We start from the raw sequence: 21,378 nt of genomic DNA, 5'->3' as shown, positions 1-21,378 counted from the left end.
TCCCGCTAGACATGGCTGTGTCTTTGGTGCACTTCATCGCCTTCTTTCAGGGAGAGGACAAAATCGTTGAGGTTGGCGAAAACCACGGGTAAGTCAACTTTATGGGGTGACGTCACATAGGCGACATGTAGTCTTTCTCGTTATGTCTTTTCCACAACTGTTAGCCGACGAATCATACCATATACTGTCAAACTTGTAACATGAAAGATTATATCAAAAATTCAGACAACATATGTTCACATTCATGGCACAATTCAAATGGGACCAGAAAATAATTATTTTCTCCCATTCACTTGCATTGACGGTTTTTCAACTTTGAGGTCCAGCGGGGTTTTACGGAGGGGGCGGGACTTACCAGCTCTATACGCGAAGTTGACTGTATGTATAAAATATCTTCTTATTAAACTGTCTGCACACTTACACAGTTTGTAATGCTTCGGTTTGCATGTAGGGACCCTCATTATGCTGCCGTGTTAGTGTGGGGCTATTTTGAGCCTTGTTAGTGGTATTGACAAGCGATTTTTATTTGTCATTACTCAATGCCCTATATACTAGCGTTATACTAGCGTTATAGGCTAAACTGTTTTTAGAGATAAAACTATTTACATTCGATAATCATGAAAACAAATCTCAGATAACGGTTGACTAGGTAACAATGTGTAATTAGACCAAAGGTTCATTTTGCGCCGGAGTTCTCCTTTAAGAATGAATGGAATGCGAAGAATGCTTCAGTATATAGAAAACCCCCAAAATGCTCAAAATTAAATCTAAAAATGATAAAACTTTTCCACAAAATAATTGTATAATGTCTACGTGTATCTGAATGCACACTGGAGATAAAAACTGACTTTAGGACCCAACGGAACAGCCAAATTGCATTAATAAAAAAAAATTAAAAAAATTATACAAATTAAATATACATTTTCTTAAAAAAAAAAAAAAGTATCATTTTAGGGCTTCGGGTCATCCCGAGGGAAGGATTTGTTACAGGATGCGAGGAGAGGATGAAGGTTTAAAAAACAAAAAGTGAAAGTAAAAAATTTAAACTTTAAAAAATAAATAAAAAGTTTAATCTTGTATAACTTGTAATGTAAAAACATAATGTTGTCAACTTATTGGTCATATCATTTTTACAGTGTAACCAGTGCTTTAGCGTTGGACGAGAATCAGCCCATATATGTGTATTATAGCACAATAGTTGAAAAGGGGGAAAATTATGGAGAAAGCAGACTTACAAGGCATAACATTTTATTATACAGATAAATACCATAACTTTTCAAATTACAGAAATACGTGGGGCTCTATGGGCTCGAAATGTAACAGAAATTAGGGGTTTTTTTTGCATTGAAGGGTTCAAAAAAGGATTCCTGCATCCTCAGCATTTCAAGTCACATTGAATCATATATAGTTTTAGAGTTTTAATTCTGATGTGTGAGATACAATGCTTGATATAAAGGAGCTATGATGCTTTTGACAAAATACAGTTGTGCATTTCTATAGAAAAATATCTTAGAATTCGTATTGTAATGGCTGTGCTCTGTAAAAATTCTTATAAATAGAATAAACCTTATATAGTATATAAATGTCTTGTTTGTGCAACATCTGTTGTTAGAAAAATAATTCCTTGTCCTGTCCTGGTATAAGAGCTCCAAACTCTCCTTCAGAAAACATATAAAAAAGAGCCCGTACACATTGCACTGCATTGCTGCACAGAATTGAAATACAACCAAATAAAACACGTCCTTCAAGAGTAAATCTGGATGCCTTAAACATTTACCTCAGATTGTTTTGAATCAGATATACAGGCGTTAGTCCATTTAAAGTCTCCATGCAAACGAAAACTAAAAGCAGAGGGTTTGAAGAAGAGAAAGCCCTTGTACACTCACCAAACACTTGAAACGATATCTAGAATTCCATATATAATAAATAAATCTTTAATAAACCTTCCAAAGAGGAAAAATGCACATAAATATGATAAGAAGAATAACAAACAGAAGTTAAATTTCCGGATGTACCAAAAGAAAATCATTTTACAATAGAGTGGCACAATTAAAATCAATTCCCAATGACTGCGTCAGTCAAAATTTGCATACTGCAGATTTAAGACAAAGACTTCATCTCGTACGAGGCTTTTTCCTTTATTTCGTTTGAGGTAAACTGAAGTACTGTTAAAGACTCTTAAAGGCAATGTCCTACTTCCTCTAGCGCCACCCGACTGTGGCACTACCTGACTTTTGATATCCAAAGCATCCAAGGTCACAAGCATGCAAGCAAGCCCTCAACGACTTTTTTTTTCCTCACCTGCTGTCACGTGTCATACCTGACATCTGAAGCATGACAACTCTTCCACAACATCGCATGCACAACGGCATAGGCTTCATTTACATAACATGACAAACAGTCAATTCCCAGAATTCAATAAATAACACACTTTATAAGACTTTTTGATTGGTTTTGCCATGATCAGAATGGGCGTGATCAAAAAAAAAAAAAGAGCGGGAAATCGCATATCAGTGCATCAAAACTTGAAACTTTTCAAATCCGTTCATGTTCTTCCTTCTCTTAAATACCAGAACATATGGGACAGAACTACAGTGTCCCTCATTGGTGAAAGATTAAACTCTGTAAGTGTAAAAATAAATCATATTGCACATTTTTAATAAATAATATAATATTTTCCCATTTTTTTCAAATAGTACCAATACGCACACACACACAAAAAAATTGGTAGTGATTTTTTTGCTTCCTATAATTCAAACACGGTGTTGATTGAGGTGAACAAACATTGAGGTGAAAGAAAGAAAGGTACATGAAAACAAAAACTGAAACGTGATGAGTACAGTAGGGAGCTTCCGAGAAGAACGAAGGAGATGCTTGAAGAAACTGCAGTGGGTCAGTAAAGGGTGTAAGACGGGACGAGTGACGCTGGTGTACGCGTTCGGTTTCCTCTCACTGGAACGGACGCCCGCTGTAGCAAAGTCCCCTGAACGCATTCCTCTGGCACTCGGAGCACATCTCCCAGTTACACGTCAGATGGTAAATGAGTAAGGCAGCTGCTCTTGCCCATCATGTAAAAGTGCATCATCAAACATTTCCAGATAAGTCTCTGCCAGAAGCCAGAGACCTATGGAGTGGCTGATATTAAGGCTTTCCATCAGCAGATATGAGTCACGTCACACTGCATTCTCTTCTTCTGTTTCCATTTTAATGGTGATTTTTCCCCCCGGAATATTTTCATCTCGTTTCCCAGAGCCGCATGACATTAGACCATGTCATTTTCAAGGATGATGCTCTGGATTTCAAACTCCCATATGTTGATTCTTCAGCTCTCTCTGCTCTCTGGAGACTGCCTGGTGCCGTTTGGATTTCAGAAAGGTCATTGACACAACTGTGTGGGTTGCCATCCAACACTAAAGGAATAAATGTTACACAGGGTTAAAAGTCACAATACATCCACATAAATGCAGCTTGGGCTAGTTGTTGTCACAGGGACTGCTGCAGTTATTTTGTATGTTGGCTTTTAAACACATCATTCAAAAATGTCTTTCTGTAAATTAGGATTTTTTTGTGTGAATTCCATCCTCCAAACTGCAATTTCAGTATTAGTATGAATGAACATAATGTTCACTGTAAAAAGTTGCTGCCTTAAATTTTTAAGTATAATCAACTTGGATGTTTAAGTCATTTCAACTTAAATGACATTAAATTGACTTAAAAAAAAGTTTAATATTGTATAATTACATTTATTTGATCAGTAATACAGTAAAAGCTGTAATATTGTGAAATATTATTACAATTTAAAATAATCGCTTTCTATTTGATTATATTTCGAAATTTCTGTGATGCAAAGTTGCATTTTTAGTGTCACACGATCCTTCAGAAATCATTCTATAATGCTGATTTGGTGCTCAAGAAACATTTCTTATTATTATCAATGTTGAAAACACTTGTGCTGCTTATTTTTTTAATTTTATTTTTGGAAACTGATAAAAAAAAATTGTCAGGATTCTTTGAAAAAGAACAGCATTTAATTGAAATGAAACATTTCTTAAAGAAAATTAAAATCCTACTGACACCAACATTTTGGAAATGCAGTGTATAAAGAAAAAGGCTTACCTTAAATGGTAGTTTCATGTTAGGAAATGGACAAAAATGATTGCCAATCCAATGTTCAAAAGCATAACCATTGCAACCAAAACTGAGTTAGGACCCTGGGTAAAAAAAGACACATGATGTAACAATTACAGCACAATCCATAAAAAGACATCTGCAAGTATAAACGAGATACTTAAAGTAGCCAAGCACTTACAGATTCTTCCGCTAGTGCTTCATCTGCCATATCTATGCTGGCTTTCTTGGTATCAGCGAAGCTCTTTGGTTTAATGGAGTCTTGTTTCCTGATCTTGGGCTCTGTTTTGGGAGTGGGTGTCCTGACCAGTTTGGGTGGCGGAGGCATCCTGGCCAAGCTAGACTGTGTCATCTCAGGCTCATCATCTTCTGGTTCTTCTGGTGGAGGCATCTTTGACATTGGCTTCACATAGTAACTGTGATAAGCAGCATGTAGCTGCCCATTACCTGTGGTGGCAGGTTTGGGCGGGGGCATAAGGGTCTTGGGGGGCTTTGGTGGGGGCACTTCCTGTAACTTGATGGCTGGTACAAGAGGAGGGGCGGATACTTTGGTGATCTCTGCCACAATTGTGGCTCTCTCTTCTTTGCTTATCTTGCGAGCTACACTACTACTGTCCTTGCTTATCTTTCGGGCTACGCTGCTGTTGTCTTTGCTTATCTTGCGGCTGGCACTGGGGTTGGGTGCTTGGCTCTTCTGAGGAGAGCGAGGAGGTGACGGGTTTGGGCTCTGGACAGGAGAGTGGCTTGGAGTCGTGCCGTGGCGATAGAAAGGGCTGCTAGAAGTCTTCTCCTTCTCCTCCTCCTCCTCTTTAGGTGCTTCCTCCTTAATCTCCTCCACCGGCTCACTGAACTTTTGTTTGATGTAGTCAAGTCCTGTAAGGAAGGGATCAAATGTTGGAGAAATTTAGGGATATTACAAACTAGAATAGGCAGCCAACACAGGTCAGAAAAACTGAAGAAAAATCCAAAAGAGATTAAAAGATTCAATACAAGTTAACCAGGATTTTGACAGCAAACTTAATGTCATTTTAGCCAAATTCTAGATCATAGATTAAAGTGGCCCTGTTTTGCTATTTTAAAGGTTCCTCGTTTTGTTTTGGAGGTGTCCTACAACAGGAAACATGCATCTAAGGTAACATTTTTTTTAAATGTTTAGTCTCTCTAAACCCCTCCTTTACGTGAGGTTACTCTGCTCTGAAACCATAGGCTGGCATTATGCAAATTTGTTACAAACCTATGTAGGCATTTTTATATTCAGTAATATTGTAATAATGTTAAAGCCATGGATATTCCAAATCATAGCAACCAAAGCATATATATATAAATTAATATATAATTATATATATAGGGCCTGCATACATTTAAATTAAAATATATTGTATACATTTTTTTTTTATAAAATATATATATATTTTTTTTAAACAAAATAACACTGCTGCGGTTTTTCACTGTTTTGGAAAGTTGTGAAAATACTATAATGGATTTTTAGGAATAGGAAATAGGAATACAAAAATTATATTTGCTGTCATCTCCCATTCACCACTATAGATGTTCACCCAACTATGCTGACTTCTGCTTCTGAGAACCCCGGAAATGTGAAAGGGCCCATGGAGACCTTCTCAAGTCTATTCTGTAAAATAAAAGCCACTCTATGTAATGTGTGCAAACCGTTCTGACTCCCAACAAAAAACTTGGTTCACTCTGCCACGCTGTCAATGAAAACTCTTAGTGCATCTACATCAATTAACTTATAATAGATACCTATTGATTTAGTTCGCATAATAGAGCTTTCCGGGAAAATCATACGGCTCCAACTAGCTTAAGCCCAAACAATATAACTGCAGTTTAATTCCCTTGACATCTCTGGCATCCATGATGACCAACTTCAAAGAGTGAGAGGGCATTCTTAATGTTTAAATGGCTTAAAGTATCTTCTGAACATAATTCCTCACAATAACTTGATAAGAGCTCATTCTTTATGGAGGGTCCATTCCGTTTCTTCCTGTCTGAACAGAACTTCTGTCACAAGTTCCTGGCATTGTCTGTGTTATTTACTGACCTAAAGGGACCATGGTATCGCACTGCAAGCATAATTCATGCCAAACACACAAGCCATGTCATTTACAGAAGACACTGATCTACTCATATGACCAGCTGCTGACTAAGCTGAAGTAGAAAACAGAATAAGTAGGCCTAACTGTTAAAAAGTAAGCAAAGTGAACTGTTCTTGATCATTAAACAGAACATTTTAATGAAAGAAAATATGTCTCTATCAACATAAAGACTGATTTTGATCATATGATGTGTCATGTTACATGCCTTTGTGTAGAGTGTTATTCTCCATCCAACGGCAATAACTTAATCTTGTAGTTGCGGAGCAACTTAAAAATAAAGTCCACATAATGCTCTAAGATTGCTTTGATCTCTCTTTAATCCTCAAGCAAGACTCTGAAAGTGGCAGACTGCTACCCTGGGATGGCACAATACAGTAAAATACTGTATTTTATCTAAACAAAACAATAAATACAATGCACTTGAGCAATTTTAATAATAATTTAAATTCAAAATCATCTTAATAATACACCATGCATGACTATAAAATTAACAAACATCGAACTAGCGCACAGAACTACAATGACAACTGAAAAACACACAATATAGGGCATTAGACCAGTGGTTCACAAATAGAGCTACATGCACATTGCACACCACACACACACACACACACACACACACACACACACACACACACACACACACACACACACACACACACACACACACACACACACACACACACACACACACACACACACACACACACACACACACACACACACACACACACACACACACACACACACACACACACACACGAAACTTAAGTGCAGATTCAAACAAGATAATCAATCAAACACAGCTGAACCCAACAAACTATGACCATAGAAACAAAGGAGAAGCGGGAAAATCAAACAAAGGAACACAGGAACGAATGAAAACAAACTAAAAGTCCATGAAAGCTGAAACTAACTGAACAGAACTGTGACAGTACATCCCCCGCAGGGAACAGATGATGAAGAGGGAGGGATGGTGGGGATTTGGAGGTGGCAAAGGGATGGTGACATATCATACTATAGCATACATTTTAACGGTTGGGAAGTAAATTCAAATTCAATAGCTACTCAGGACAAAAAAGGTTAGGATACACTGCTGTAGGCAAAACTGTGTTATTTGAAGCAATGATAGGATTATATTCATAATCAGAATGCATAAACCAAATCAGTACAAATGCATTACAAGCATGTAAGGGTGAAATATAAAAGGTATTTCAAAGCAATCCCATAGGTTTATAAGAATAATATGTTTCTTTGTGTTGTCCACAGATGACGGCTCTATAATGGATAATCCTGGCCATATTCCAGCACCATTAGACAGGCCTATGGGGAAGCACGGGCCGTTTAAATCCTCTGGAGCATTGCATCCTCGCCAACCTTAAATTAGACCAAGCGCCAATAACCAGAGGTATTCATTTGATCGTTGACGGGACGGAAAGGCCTCATTTTCTGAGGTTGTGCTGGAGTTAAACAATTGCCTCTGTGGATTAGATTATGGCATGGGATGTGGTGTTGCAAATACATGGGATGCGCTGTTATGATTTTGAGTTTTTTTTTTCGTAATTTTTTTTTTTTCTTGTTTCCACCCAAAAAAATATCTAAACACCCTTGATAAAGACAATGATTTTTAAGTAAATTCCAATATTTTTTTTAGCACAATTGTGTACCATAATAGGACTAATTATTGAATTATTCTTAAAAGAAGCAAAGAATTCAAAGAAATTTGGCCTTAAGGTAAGAAATATAAACTTAATTTAAGATATATTCTCTGAATACAAGGCTTATATAAATGTAACTTGTTTTAAGGATGCTTATGCTTATTTTAAACAAGACAAAAATACAGCTTAAGAAATAATTTTTTATATTGTATAACAAAGCAAAAAACAATTTACTAATGAAATAAAAACAATACTGAAAACTACCTTAAAAGAAGATCTTACAACAACATGATGAGACATCGAGATGTATAATGAGAACTGTCATGTTGCCATGTGAAATTCAACTCCAAAAATAAGTGGTGGCAATAGAACCTCACGGCTCAAAATCAGCATAAGGCATTTGACAAAGATCCAAAGGCCTCTCTTATGACATGAGAAGGATTATGAAATCTTTTCACCCACAGTTAAGAGACACAACTCAATTACCCGATACTCAATTAAAGCGGTACCCTTGTTTTAACATGCATTATATCAAATTCAGAGACGCTACGACACACCACAAACAAACCTAGGCATGCAATCAACCTTAAAGTTTTGTTTATTATCTACATGGAATATTAATAGGCTCTCTAAACCAATAAAAGGGGCTATCTGTCTTGATGGGGCATGTGATGCAGGGCCCGGGGGCTTTTGAATTTATTAAGCACTTCATAAATTCATGCCAGTGGAGTCTTGTGTGTATTTAAGATTCATACAATGTATTTCATAATGACAGACAACTGATGGAATAGTACTGACTGATTTATAGTGGATCTATGTATATTTATCTTTTACTGTAGCGACCTTCTCTCAACACTAAATCAAATAATCTATTATTTTCCCTAATAGATGTTCCTTTCCTTCTCATAGAAAAATACATTATTAAATTAAGTAAATTAAATACTATTAAATTAATACTATATATATTAATCGTGATTAATCGACTCTAAAATAAAAGTTTGTTTACATATGTGTTTATATATGCATATATAAATACACACATACATATATTACATATATATATATATATATATATAATATCAGGTGACACTCGAAAAATTTGAATATCGTGCAAAAGTTTATTTATTTCAGTAATTAAACTTAAAAGGTGAAACTAATATATTATATAGACTCATTACATGCAAAGTGGGATATTTCAAGCCTTTATTTGTTATTTTTATGGCTTACAGCAATGAAAACATTTTCACAATATTCTAATTTTGAATTTGGGGTTTTCATAAGCTGTAAGCCATTATCAGCAAAATTATAACATATAAAGGCTTGAAATATCTCACTTTGCATGTATAGTCTATATACCGGTAATTATATTAGTTTTACCTTTTAAGTTTAATTACTGAAATAAATGAACTTGTGCACGATATTTACATTTTTTGAGTTTCACCTGTACATACAAACATATATTATGTATATAACACAAAATTTTATTTTAGAATCGATTAATCGTGATTTGACTGCACTAATATATATATAATACACACACACACACACACACACACACACACACACACACACACACACACACACACACACACACACACACACACACACACATATATATAGGAACCAGTCGCAATTGTGAGTAAATAAAGATATTTATAATATTTACTTTCTACATGTACTTGCCTTCTTTTATAATAATAATAATTATATATGTACAAAATAATATTTGTTTATAGAACAAACAGTCTTAATATATACATTAACATATACATTATTTATTTATTATAATAATAATCTAAAGCCATCCAGTTTGTACTGAAACGGCATAAATAAAGAGGGGAAACGATTTGGGGGTCATAAGGTCAGGGAACCAGCTGGCCTCTGTGCACCTTGCATTGAAGAGATGGGCAATGATTTAAAGAGAGGTGGGAAGAGGAGGTGCAGTCAGGGTTCAAACGTCTGACTGAAGGAATGGACAGCTGCTCGCTGTCCTGCCATTCCAGCTATCCCTCCGTTAGCTCCCTGTAAAGGACACACTCGCTCCAAATATAGCGCAATTAACGTCACTCCACAAACCTCGTTTGGTAGACCATTTCAAACGGGGCCTAAAGACAACCATGGCGACAGTGCAGCGTTTTTTTTTTTTTTCTTGATGTGTTACAAAGGCATACTTAACCTCTGCACTAATCTGCCATAAGCCAGAAATGTCAATTACGAGTGCTAGTGCTTACTCTTCTGAGCGGGATGTTTGAGAGCTAGTGGGAGAACAAGGCACCGCTGGGGATCAGGCGGATCAGGCCGGATCATATCAGAAAGCCACTTTGTTTTCATACGACACTTCAAATTGAAATAGCTTTGTTTCTGCTATGAAAACATCATATTATAAAACAAAATAGCTTATATTATGAAAAAAAAAAAATGATGAGCTTCAGTTGAAACCACTGTTAAGTAGTCCTTATATATACTCACACACACAAAAGTGTACATCAGCAAAATGTTATATTATTGTGCAAAGTTGCTGCATTCCTTGGCAATGTTTTTGAAAGAAGTCACTTCTGCTCGCTAAGGCTACATTAATTTGATCTTCTCTTTCTCTCTCTCTCTCTCTCTCTCTCTCTCTCTCTCTCTCTCTCTCTCTCTCTCTCTCTCTCTCTTCATGTCATCACCCATAAAACTTCGTACCTTCGATAGTAAAATCACTATGTATGTACAGCTGTTTATGTCTTATAGATAAATCTAAAAGCAAAATCTAATCAGCAACAAGCAAATCTATATTACATGGCACTATTTGACCAATAATCAATAATGACCTCTGATGCTAACAACAAACCTGCTTTAAAACTGAAATATAAAGAAGAGCAATACAGTGTTGGGTGTTGCACTGAAAGTGTTGTTTAACTGGATGCAGTGTTGATTCAAGTAGACTGTGCATATTTACAACCTGGAGAGAAGATATGGGAAAATATTTGTGAAGCCTAAGCAACACAAATGAGCAAACGGAACCAGGAAATGCCCAGGAATGTCTAATTAACATAACAACATATGGGCAGCATATTGCATATGAGTTCTGTAAAAGGAACCTCACCTACATAAATACACAGAGCTGCTAACACAGAGTACCACTTGCACTCATGAAATGTGAATGTCTGGTTAGTTTTAGCATGAAGGGTGTGTACTGAAAACGTATCATATTAAATAAACACATGGCAGTTATGCCCTCAAGTGTGTTAGTGATTAAATCTAGTGGCACTTATTATATCATTAACAAATTATATCCTCCCTTGGATTAATCAACTATCAGAAGCGCTACTATCAAAATAAACCCGTCTATTTGAATGAATCTAGTTTGACACATGTTTACAGTGAACTATTCATTCATCAACAAAAATGAATAAGTATTATTATTTTCAAATTTAAATATATTACATAAACTACCAGTTTTACTAGTCAGTATAAAGTCTGCAAGGATGCAATAAATGAATCAAAAGTGACAGTATAACATTTACTGTTCTTTTGAACCTTTTATTAATCAAAAATACTGAAAAGAATGTATTACGGTTTCCACAAAAATATTAAGCATGTTTCTTGAGCAGCAAATCAGCATATTCGAATGATTTCTGAAGGATCATGTGACACTGAAGACTGGAGTAATGATGCTGAAAATTCAGCTTTGCATCACAGGAATAAATTACATTTGAAAATATCATAAAATAGAAAACAGCTTTTTAAAAATGTAATAATATTTCACAATATTGCAGTTTTTACTGTGTTTTTGGTATTAAATAAATACAGCTTCTGTGAGCAGAAGAGACTTCAGCACAGAAAGAGTGTCCTCATTTTCAATAGACACAATCTAATGTTACAAACTCTAACAAAACCAGTTTCGCTTCATCTCTGAACAAGCCGGAATAAGGTGGTGTTTCTAACAATCTGGCGTTAGATTTCACAAATAATGGATGTTGTGGTTTAATGACAAAAAGGGGGTAAATAAGGTCACTCAGAGAGTAAAAATAACTGGTAGAACAAAAAGTAAGCTCTGAGCAACAGCAGTTCTCCCGAAACAGCTCAGTTTAATTAAGATATTATCTCCCTAACGGCGCTGGCAAAGATCCCCGTACCTGTAAGACATGACTCATTTGCCCAGTCACATCCTGTTCAACACGAGCGTCTCCTCTTGAAGGTGATTTCCAGTTATAGATATGCAGAAATGTATATACCAGCCCCCCTTGTGAGTTTGACCTTTCTCCCTTGACCTCCCAGTGCTCAGCTGGCAGGAGTTTATGTGTTTGTGTGGGGTTTGCTTCTGAAAACTGAGAAGTGTTTCTGGGACCTTTTCCGTGAGAGGTGAGCGCCACAATAGAGCTGTAATTTGACATGCCCACTTCTTATCTGAATCCGCTCACTGATAGCAATGTGCCGTACGCACGACACACTCAACAAGCCTTGCATTCCTCGTCCAGAGAACATTCTCGGTTTGATATGGACCACATTCTTTGGCTGCTGTCTGAAATATTTCTAAAGGGAACTAGAACAATCACTGAGGAACACAGTCTACTAATATTAGTGCTATATAATGTTGAGTAATACACTTTATTTTGATTATGACTGCAAATGTAGGAGGCTCATTAATGATGTCGGGGAAAACTGACGTATTTTCTTTAGCAAGAAATCTTTCGAAGAAGTTCCAAAATGTATTGACTTTATTGAACATATTACCTAAAAAGTGTGTTTTTGTGTTCTTTCCCAAGGTTTAACCCATCCCATTTGTTTGCCACAATTAATTATCAGACCTTCGGACTACTTTTTTATGGTGGGATCCAGCCAACTAGTCTATTTTAAAAAAAGAACATTTAATCCCATTCATCAAGAAAGTGTACATTACATGTAAACAGAACAGAACAGCTTGATTAATGAGTGTACCATTCAGTGAGTGATTGATGGATATTTTCTTCACTGTATTCAATTCTGTGTACCAATGTTGAGATGAGACAAGACATACAGTATAGCGAGGTAGACCTTTTGAGGCCTACTAAAACTAGATTTTACTGGTTTATTCCAGGCTATATGTTTGATACAAATATACTATCATGATAAAAAAATTATATAAAAAACACATAATGCTAATAATGATCGACTACCACGTTAAAATTTGAATTATATTTGCATCTACAAGAGCAAAGTTTAAAGGGACATAATTGAGGAAAACACATTCCTGTAGCCTCAAACAGTTGAGCACGGCGTTCGCAATGCCAAGGTCAAAACATTTTATAGCGCTAATTTGGAAAAAAAATGATAATGTAGAGATATTCTAACATTCAGCATCATGTGCAAAATGCGTCTTTCAAAAAGACAGAAAATTAGATGTGTTTAAATGTTATATATAGATATTATACTATATAGATATAGTATTTTATATATATAAATGCATACCATATTTTATTTCTTTTCGAAATACCCATTTTGCATATACCTTATCCTATATAGAAATTATAGATAAATAATAAAATATTGATCTGTATTTATATTTCATTTATAATTGTAATAAATATTTACTATTATAGTATAAAATCCCATATCATTTAATACGAATATTAGCCTATAAATTATATAAAATGTGGATAAAAACAGTATGACTCACGTCATCTGATATTTGTTGTGCTCAGAGCAACCATATGCATGTTTCATGAACATTGTAAAATTAAATCCTGTTTTAGAGACAAATAAAGGTCAATGTTTTCAGATCTGTCAGGTGTTCTAATAATGTTGGTCACTACTGTATATTAAAAATAGATTAGAGTACATTAACACATGACTGCCAATATTTACATACAGTGTAATGATTGATGCCTTGATAAATGTCAATCATAACAGAGGTCAGAAATCTTAAAGGTACAGTAGTTAAAAAAAGCCTGATTAGCTCTCAGGGTCAGAGAAATATGTAATTTCACAGTCAAAAAACCTTGATCAACTTGATTACCCAGAGAAAAGCATTCATGTGTTTATACTCTTCTGTTTCTACCCTCCACAGAGCTCCACTGAGCTAGTTTCATGTGGAGAGAAAGTATCTATTGTGTGAGGTTTTAATTACAGGTGTTTGGCTATAATCTGGTGACTTTCATCATGGGTATTTGTTTTATTTGCAAGGTGTGTGTGGGAAAGTAAAACATTTCTTCTGTATAAACTGTACCTGGTTGATGGAAGCTTGGAGATAATTCATAAGCCACAGCTCTGGCTAAGTCGGATTCTTGACATCCAGCAAGTGCGGCCTGGTCTGCTGCTTCACTCTTAGTCCTTGCATGGGACGTCCTGTAACCACATGGTAGAGAAATTTGAAATAATACATAATTTTCTGGCATATATACATGCATCGGTGTGTATTATGTAAACACAAGCTTTTATTTTTTCATGCGATTAATCGTTGCCCAGCACTAATATGTATACACACGTAAATGAGTCTTTACTTTTCTGAATGCTTCACTTTTTGGAACTTCATGTCCCCTTAATTTACTCCCCTTAATAAACTCAATCTATTAACTTGAAAATTAATTTTCATATCTATTGTCTTTTTGAACGTTTTGCAGTAAAAAAATTGCTTATGCTATGTATATTTGAAATCCTGAAATATGCACAAACATATATTTAATACATTAAACACATACAGTACATACTGTTTAAAGTGTGTGTAAGTGAGCATTTCTTGACTGAGTGGTTTGCTGAATGCTTGTGGGTTATTGAAACATAGATGCATTATCTTTTGTACTGTGGCCTGCCTTTAGCTGTGTATAGGGAGGGTCGGGAGGGAGGGAGGTTGTGTGTACGTGCACATGTGTGCACACATGTATCTGTGTGTATGGAGGGTAGAGGATTCCTGTGCCTAAATAGTACTATGGGGTGTGCTGATCCCCCTGTTTTTGTCAAATCCAAATCCTGCTTTTACAAACGGACAGGGACAAAGCATTTAATCTGGTCAGAGGGCACAGACCACAGGAACACATCCCTCTTACTCAGCACACAACAGACATAGAACACTAAGACCTGTTCTCCAATACATAAACTATATATATTATATATATAATAAGCAAATCATATAATAGTATTTTAATATATAATATATATACTTTTATAGTGTGTACAAGTATATTCACTGTATATATACAGTACTGTGCAAAAGTCTTAGGCACGTTAGTATTTTCACCAAAAACAAAAAGTTTTTAAGCCAGTTATTTATATATTTTGCTATAGTGTGTCGGTGGGAAATATCAGTTTACATTTCCAAACATTCCTTTTGCCATTAATTGTAATAATCCAGTGAGATTTGTGTATGCACAAAGAGTCTGACAACAGCCAGTGGTCCACAAAGAGATCTGATCTCGCCATCATCAAGTCTGTCTGGGATTACATGAAGAAACAGAAATTTTTTTAGATGGCCTAAATGCAAAGGAGATCTGTGGCAACGTCTCCAAGACGCTTGAAGAAACCTGCCTAAGAGTAGAAATGTGCCTAAGACTTTTGCATTTATACACAAACACACATACTATATATACCGTATACAGTATGTCTATACAGGGCCTAAAATTAAAGTCTATACAGGAATTAACACTCGCCAAGGCCCAAATGTTAGTACAAATTGGTGTTGGAGTATTATAAAATGGTGCCAATCGCCAGTTGGGCCGCAACAATATGAGTTAAAAAAAATGCTAAATTGTGAGAACGTGAACAAACGTGAACGGCGCTCAAGACAGGTGATGGGGCAGTCCGAAATGCGCACCCAGAAATCCACTTCTCAAAGACAGCGCACGGATAATACAAGCGACGAGAATACTTTTTGTGCGCAAAAAAACAAACAATACTAACGACTTTATTCCACTATTCATTATATTCTCCGTGGGCCTGAGTGTGTTTACGTAGTATAACTGCGCAGTGCGTCTGTGTTGTACGTCACACGCATCACACACATGACCAGCGTCGGCCAATAGTGAGCCTACGTGGTGACGTGCAACACAGATGCGCTGCGCAGATATACTACGTAAACACACTCAGGCCCACGGAGAATATAATGAATAGTGGAATAAAGTCATTAGTTCTGTTTGTTTTTTGTGCACAAAAAGTATTCTCGTCGCTTGATACATATGGTTGAGCAACTGTAGTCACTTGGACTATTTTAGCGATGTCTTTAATAACTTTCTGGGCTGGCAAGTTTAAATCCCTTAAGAAGCCTATGGAGGAGTGAGACAGCTCTCAGATTTCTTCAAAAATATCTTAATTTGTGTTCCGAAGATGAACGAAAGTCTTACGGGGTTGGAACAACATGAGGGTGAGTATTAATTACTGACAGAATTTTCATTTTTGGGTGAACTATCCCTTTAAGAGCAAAAAGTCTCCATATGTCTCGAGGCGAAATAATCATGAACACAGGAAATGATCATGAAGTAAACTAGCAAATAAAAAGAAAAAGTTTATGTTGTGTTGGGATCATGATAGGCTTGGCCTCCGGACGGCTTTAATGAAGCCCGCATCATGCTGAAACACAAGCTTAGTTATCAAGAGGTGACCTGCTTCTCAAATCCCTTCAAAACCCCCAACGTGCTGCAACACACACTGTTTTCATCTTCTCACAGACAGGCCAGATTGAGTCTGTGCAGCGTATGCATTAGGCATTAGGGATTTTTCCCCGTCGGTTCAGAGCTATTACTATAACTATTACGCAACCCAGCATCAAAAGCACAAACTCTCTAAAATGCAGGGGATTAGTCCAACTTGATGCTTCAGTAAGAACTACCTCCAAAATAGGAGTCAAGTCAAGATTCACCAGCAGAATAGGATGTCTGGAATAAACAGCTAAGTGTTCTGCATAGAAACTAAAGCTTTTAGTTCTCCATAATATCAATCAGTTTCTTCCTGTGACCATGATGGATTGAGATGTTTACGGCTTTGTTAAACCCTTCTTAGACAAAGTGGTGGTCTGTTTTAATCATTAACCTTATTTCAAATGCAAGAGGCCAGATGCTTTGGGATAGTCTGGCCACCAGTGCAAAAATAGCTTATCATTGGGGGACAAAGAGGTGCTTTCTGCCCAGATTCCGATTCTGACACATATTGACCTCTATTTCCGATCGCCACATAATAACGATCATTGTAGAGTCCTCATGTAGACAGTGTGAAGCATGCAAAGCAAGTGATAAAGTGTGAGGGAGTTCTAGACGCATCTATTTGGGGTATGAGACAGAGCGTGGGGTTATGCAGGCCCCACTGACAGAACGTTTAACCTCACGGCCCTCAATAAGCAAATCCATAACGCTTTATTAAAATAAATACACCATAAAGCTGTGTCAAATCTGTTTTAAAACGATTCACAGTAAAACCTCAATGAAGCAATACTACTGTTCAAAAGTTTGAGGTCAGTAAGATTTATTTGTTGAAAGAAATTAATAATTTTATTCACATGATGCATTAAATTGATCACAAGTGAAAGTATAAACATTTGTAGTTACAAAAAATAAACAATGTTCTTATGAATTCTCTATTCAAAGAACCTTAAAAAATATCTAATGAGGTTTCCACAAAAAATATTGAGCATTTCTTATTGATAATACGAAATGTTTCTTGAGCACCAAATCAGCATAATAAGCATGATTTCTGAAGGATCATGTCAGAAATCATACTGAAGACTGGAGTAATTATGCTGTAAATTCAGCTTTGCCATCAAAAGTCTGACACGACTATTTCATATTTATTAAAGAATAAAATAAAATAAACTCCCCCATCAACATGAATTGAAATATGCATATGAATTTCAGAATATTTTGGTATTTGGTATAAACTTAAGAATCTCAAATCTTTCTTATTTATTACTCATATTTTTATTTTATTAAAAAAACATTATTATTTTTATATTATTATAATATATTAAATAGTGTTTAAATTAAATGGTAAATGGACTGCATTTATATAGCGCTTTAACAGACCCATGGCCACAAAAGCGCTTTACATATTGCCTCACATTCACCCATTCATTCACTCATTCATACACCGAATAAATTACTATTTATATTGTTTGTGCAGGCTTAATTCGATTTTCGTTGCAAATTTGCAATGAGGTCTCAGAGACTCGACTGTACATACAACAGCATGAGGAAAGCAAAGAATGAGACTAACAATTAAATTTCATATTCTCACTCTATTCAAATCCCACCAGTTTCTGTGTGTACCTACGTCAAGACCTCTGGGTATATTTAAAACCTCGGTATGCATCTCTGCACCCCTCTAATTTTAATGGTGCACTTGAATTTCACCCCCTCTTTGTGACCTCCTTTCAGGCCAGGGCCGGGACTAATGTGCCTGTGGGATTGGCTGGTCGTCCCTCAGGCCATTGGCCCACATTGAGACGAGCTAACATGGCTGATCAGAAACCAGTTTTACCAGTATTCATATAAGGATTAAGAAAATGGCTCTGGTACCACAGGATGCCTCCTGATCACAGCTAAAGGTTCATTTCCACCCGGAGCTATTTGCGGAATCTCTGCTACATTTACTAACACTGTTTTGCAGTGAGCTGGCAATTGGTACAGTATGTGGCCGCCTCTCTCTCTCTCTCTCTCTCTCTCTCTCTCTCTCTCTCTCTCTCTCTGTGACCTTCTCCCTCCCACATTTTCTCAGTTATACAGGAGATATTTGCATTTTATTCAACAAGCCAAAATCTGCCCCCTAAGATGCTTACGTGGTACATAGACAAAAATCTAAACTCAGGGTCTAAGTTATGAGTCATAATAAAGACCAGAGTATTATGCATTTGAATAACTAATAAAGAGGTTTATATCACTTTGAATAACAAATCCCTTTAGGCTACGAAAAGGGCTTATGAAGCACTGGATAAACAGTATCTAAAAGGGATAGATCACACAAACAGAAAAATCAATGAATTATTTACACCCTCGTGTTGTTCCAAAGCTTTATGACTTTCTTTCCTCCATGAAACACAAAATCTTGTTGCACAAGTCTTTTCCATAAGGTTCATTGTCTGATAATACCCCCATAAAAGTAGCATAAATACACGTTTAAATGTATGTGGTCAATATGTTTTTTTGAAAGACATTATAAAAATACAATGAAATGCATTAAGAGTGCATTAAATTGATCAAAAGTGACAGTAAAGACACTAATAATGTTACAAATTATTTCTATTTCAAATAAATGCAGTTGTTTTTAACTTTCTATTCATCAAAGAATCCTGAAAGAAGTAGCTTAAATGGTTTCAACAAAAATATTAAGCAGCACAACTGTTTTTCCAACATTGATAATAATGTCAAATGTTTCTTGAGCAGCAAATCAGCATATTAGAAGGATTTCTGAAGGATCATGTGACACTGAAGACTGGAGTAATGATGCTAAAATTTCAGCTTTGCCATCACAGGAATAAAATAACATTTTGAAACATTTCGAACAGATCAATTTCAACATTTTAAATTGTAATAATATGCTGTTTTGATCAAATAACTGCAGGCTTGGTGAGCATAAGATACATAGGCCTATAATAAATACTGACCCCAAACTTCTGAACAGTGTAATCCATATGATTTTGGATAATATGCTAAATCTTCTCAAGTCACTTGACAACTTTGTGTGATGAGAGAGAGAGAAGAAGATAATTTGTGTGAGAATAAGAACATATGTTTCTTATTCACTGAGACCGAATCATTGAGTAATTAAGTTTAACATGAATCAGTTTAACATTTCAGACTAAAGGTTTGTTTATGAATTGGACTGATCCAATTCTGGAGTTCAACTCATTGACTCTATGATAGTTAACGGTTCAGTGAATACTAACTAAATAAAGTCAGGCGTGTAGTTTTTTGGTGTCATTTTTGTCCGCAGAAAAATAAAATCATATAAAATAAAGTGTTCAAAAACGACCTGAGCGTAAATGATGAGACCAAATGATTTTGAAACTATATTACAATACTGGTAGTATTAAAAACGCATTAAGCACATATGTAGACTGAGTGGAATACACCTCAGATAATAAGTTAGATGTTGAAAAGTACTGTTTAGCATGCTTAAAATTGTATACAATTAGCACAATGCTTTTACATACATGAAGCGTCTGATGCCGGACTCCCCGCAGGTGGGAATGTGGAATTATGCTGACATAATTAATGGCTTGCTAAAATAAACAACAAAACATAATCATTTATCCGAGCAGTGTTGATTTGAAAATGAGTTGAGGAACAAAATGGTATGCGGAACAACCTACATAAACATTGATGACAAGAATACAGCCATTGTAAACATGAAGATATTAATGCTTTGGCATTCTGTCAGTCTTACTGATTAATGAGCAAGCACATTTAATCTAGAAAAAGATCTACAGCAACTCAAAAACATATCCTATATGTATCTACAAAATGAGAGAATACTTTCATAATGAGAGAAATGAGGCTGATGGGAGACTTGGTGTAGGATACTTTGTTGGGCAAAAATAAGGCAAAACAGTGGGATCTCGTCCAAAAGAATTGCATATTCCACCTCATCCAACTTATCACTCAAATATCGTTAATAAAGAATTTTTTTACAACATGGCTGAAATTAGAAATTAATCCTGGTTGTCTGTTGCAGGCAAGTTCAGGTTAGTGAGCTGTTCAACACGTACGTACATATCCCAAAAAGTCTAAAGAGGCAACATCTCTTCAGCATCCATTACCAAAACATAGACAGATGCTTGGCAGGGAAAATAGTCAAAATCAGCTTTGATTAAATAGAAAATACCCAGTGCATGGGCATTTCTGTCTGGATTAGCTCTTTAATCTCTTTTTGACATACTTACTTTGAGTGGCAGTCATTGACGATTTAAAGTATTCCAGATATCACCAGCTCACAATAACCCTGGATACTTGTGCTTGTGTGAGTTTCAGTGTGACATCAAATCCAAAAAGGCCAGACATCCTATTTGAGATTTTACTCATATCAAACTTCAGCTGATTCTTAGCATGTTCTATTAACATCAGAAAGTGGAAGTAGCCTATGTCTTTTATTATCCTCAACAGTTTATATAGTGACATCTGTAGAATCTTTAGAATATATGCCTTGAACAAATATTCCATCCATCCATATCCAAACCGCTTTATCCTTATTAGGTCACGGGGGCTGGAGCCTAACCCAGCGTCTTGGGTCACAGGCGGGTTAACAACATGAAAGGATGGCCAGCTCATTGCAGGGCTCAACAAATATTGAATATTAAACAAACATTCACATGCTAAAATGAAAATGAACTGCATGACAGATCTCAGATCAGTGTGAAAAGTATTACTTTTATGCCTCATTTGCTGATGTCCTGAGTTAACCCGAGGCATTTCAGCAAACGCTTCGCAAAATACACCCACTAAAGTGAGCATTATTTGATCTCCTGATTAAAAAGCCCATGAGATCACTTGACAAGTTAATATTTATCTTTTGTTTCGACACACAGCTATGCATGGGCTATG

At 36.0% G+C, this 21,378-nt stretch overlaps 1 protein-coding gene across 1 annotated transcript in view; it reads right to left on the bottom strand.

Moving 5' to 3' along the window:
• Positions 1–1,231: 1,231 nt before the first annotated feature.
• Positions 1,232–21,378, bottom strand: part of jph1a (junctophilin 1a) — a 32,118-nt gene continuing 11,971 nt past the window's right edge. The window contains exons 3-6 of the mRNA XM_079602584.1: positions 14,088–14,206; positions 4,310–5,001; positions 4,117–4,211; positions 1,232–3,410 (exon numbers count right to left, since the gene is read on the bottom strand). Of these exons, the coding sequence (XP_079458710.1) occupies positions 4,131–4,211; positions 4,310–5,001; positions 14,088–14,206 (892 nt within the window). The 3' untranslated portion in view covers positions 1,232–3,410; positions 4,117–4,130. The remainder of the gene's footprint in view (positions 3,411–4,116; positions 4,212–4,309; positions 5,002–14,087; positions 14,207–21,378) is intronic.

The sequence above is a fragment of the Phoxinus phoxinus genome (genome assembly GCF_949152265.1).
Source record: "Phoxinus phoxinus genome assembly, chromosome: 24".
NCBI lineage: Eukaryota > Metazoa > Chordata > Actinopteri > Cypriniformes > Leuciscidae > Phoxinus > Phoxinus phoxinus.
Note: the sequence above shows the minus strand (reverse complement) of the source record. Positions and strands in the feature narration are given on the sequence as shown.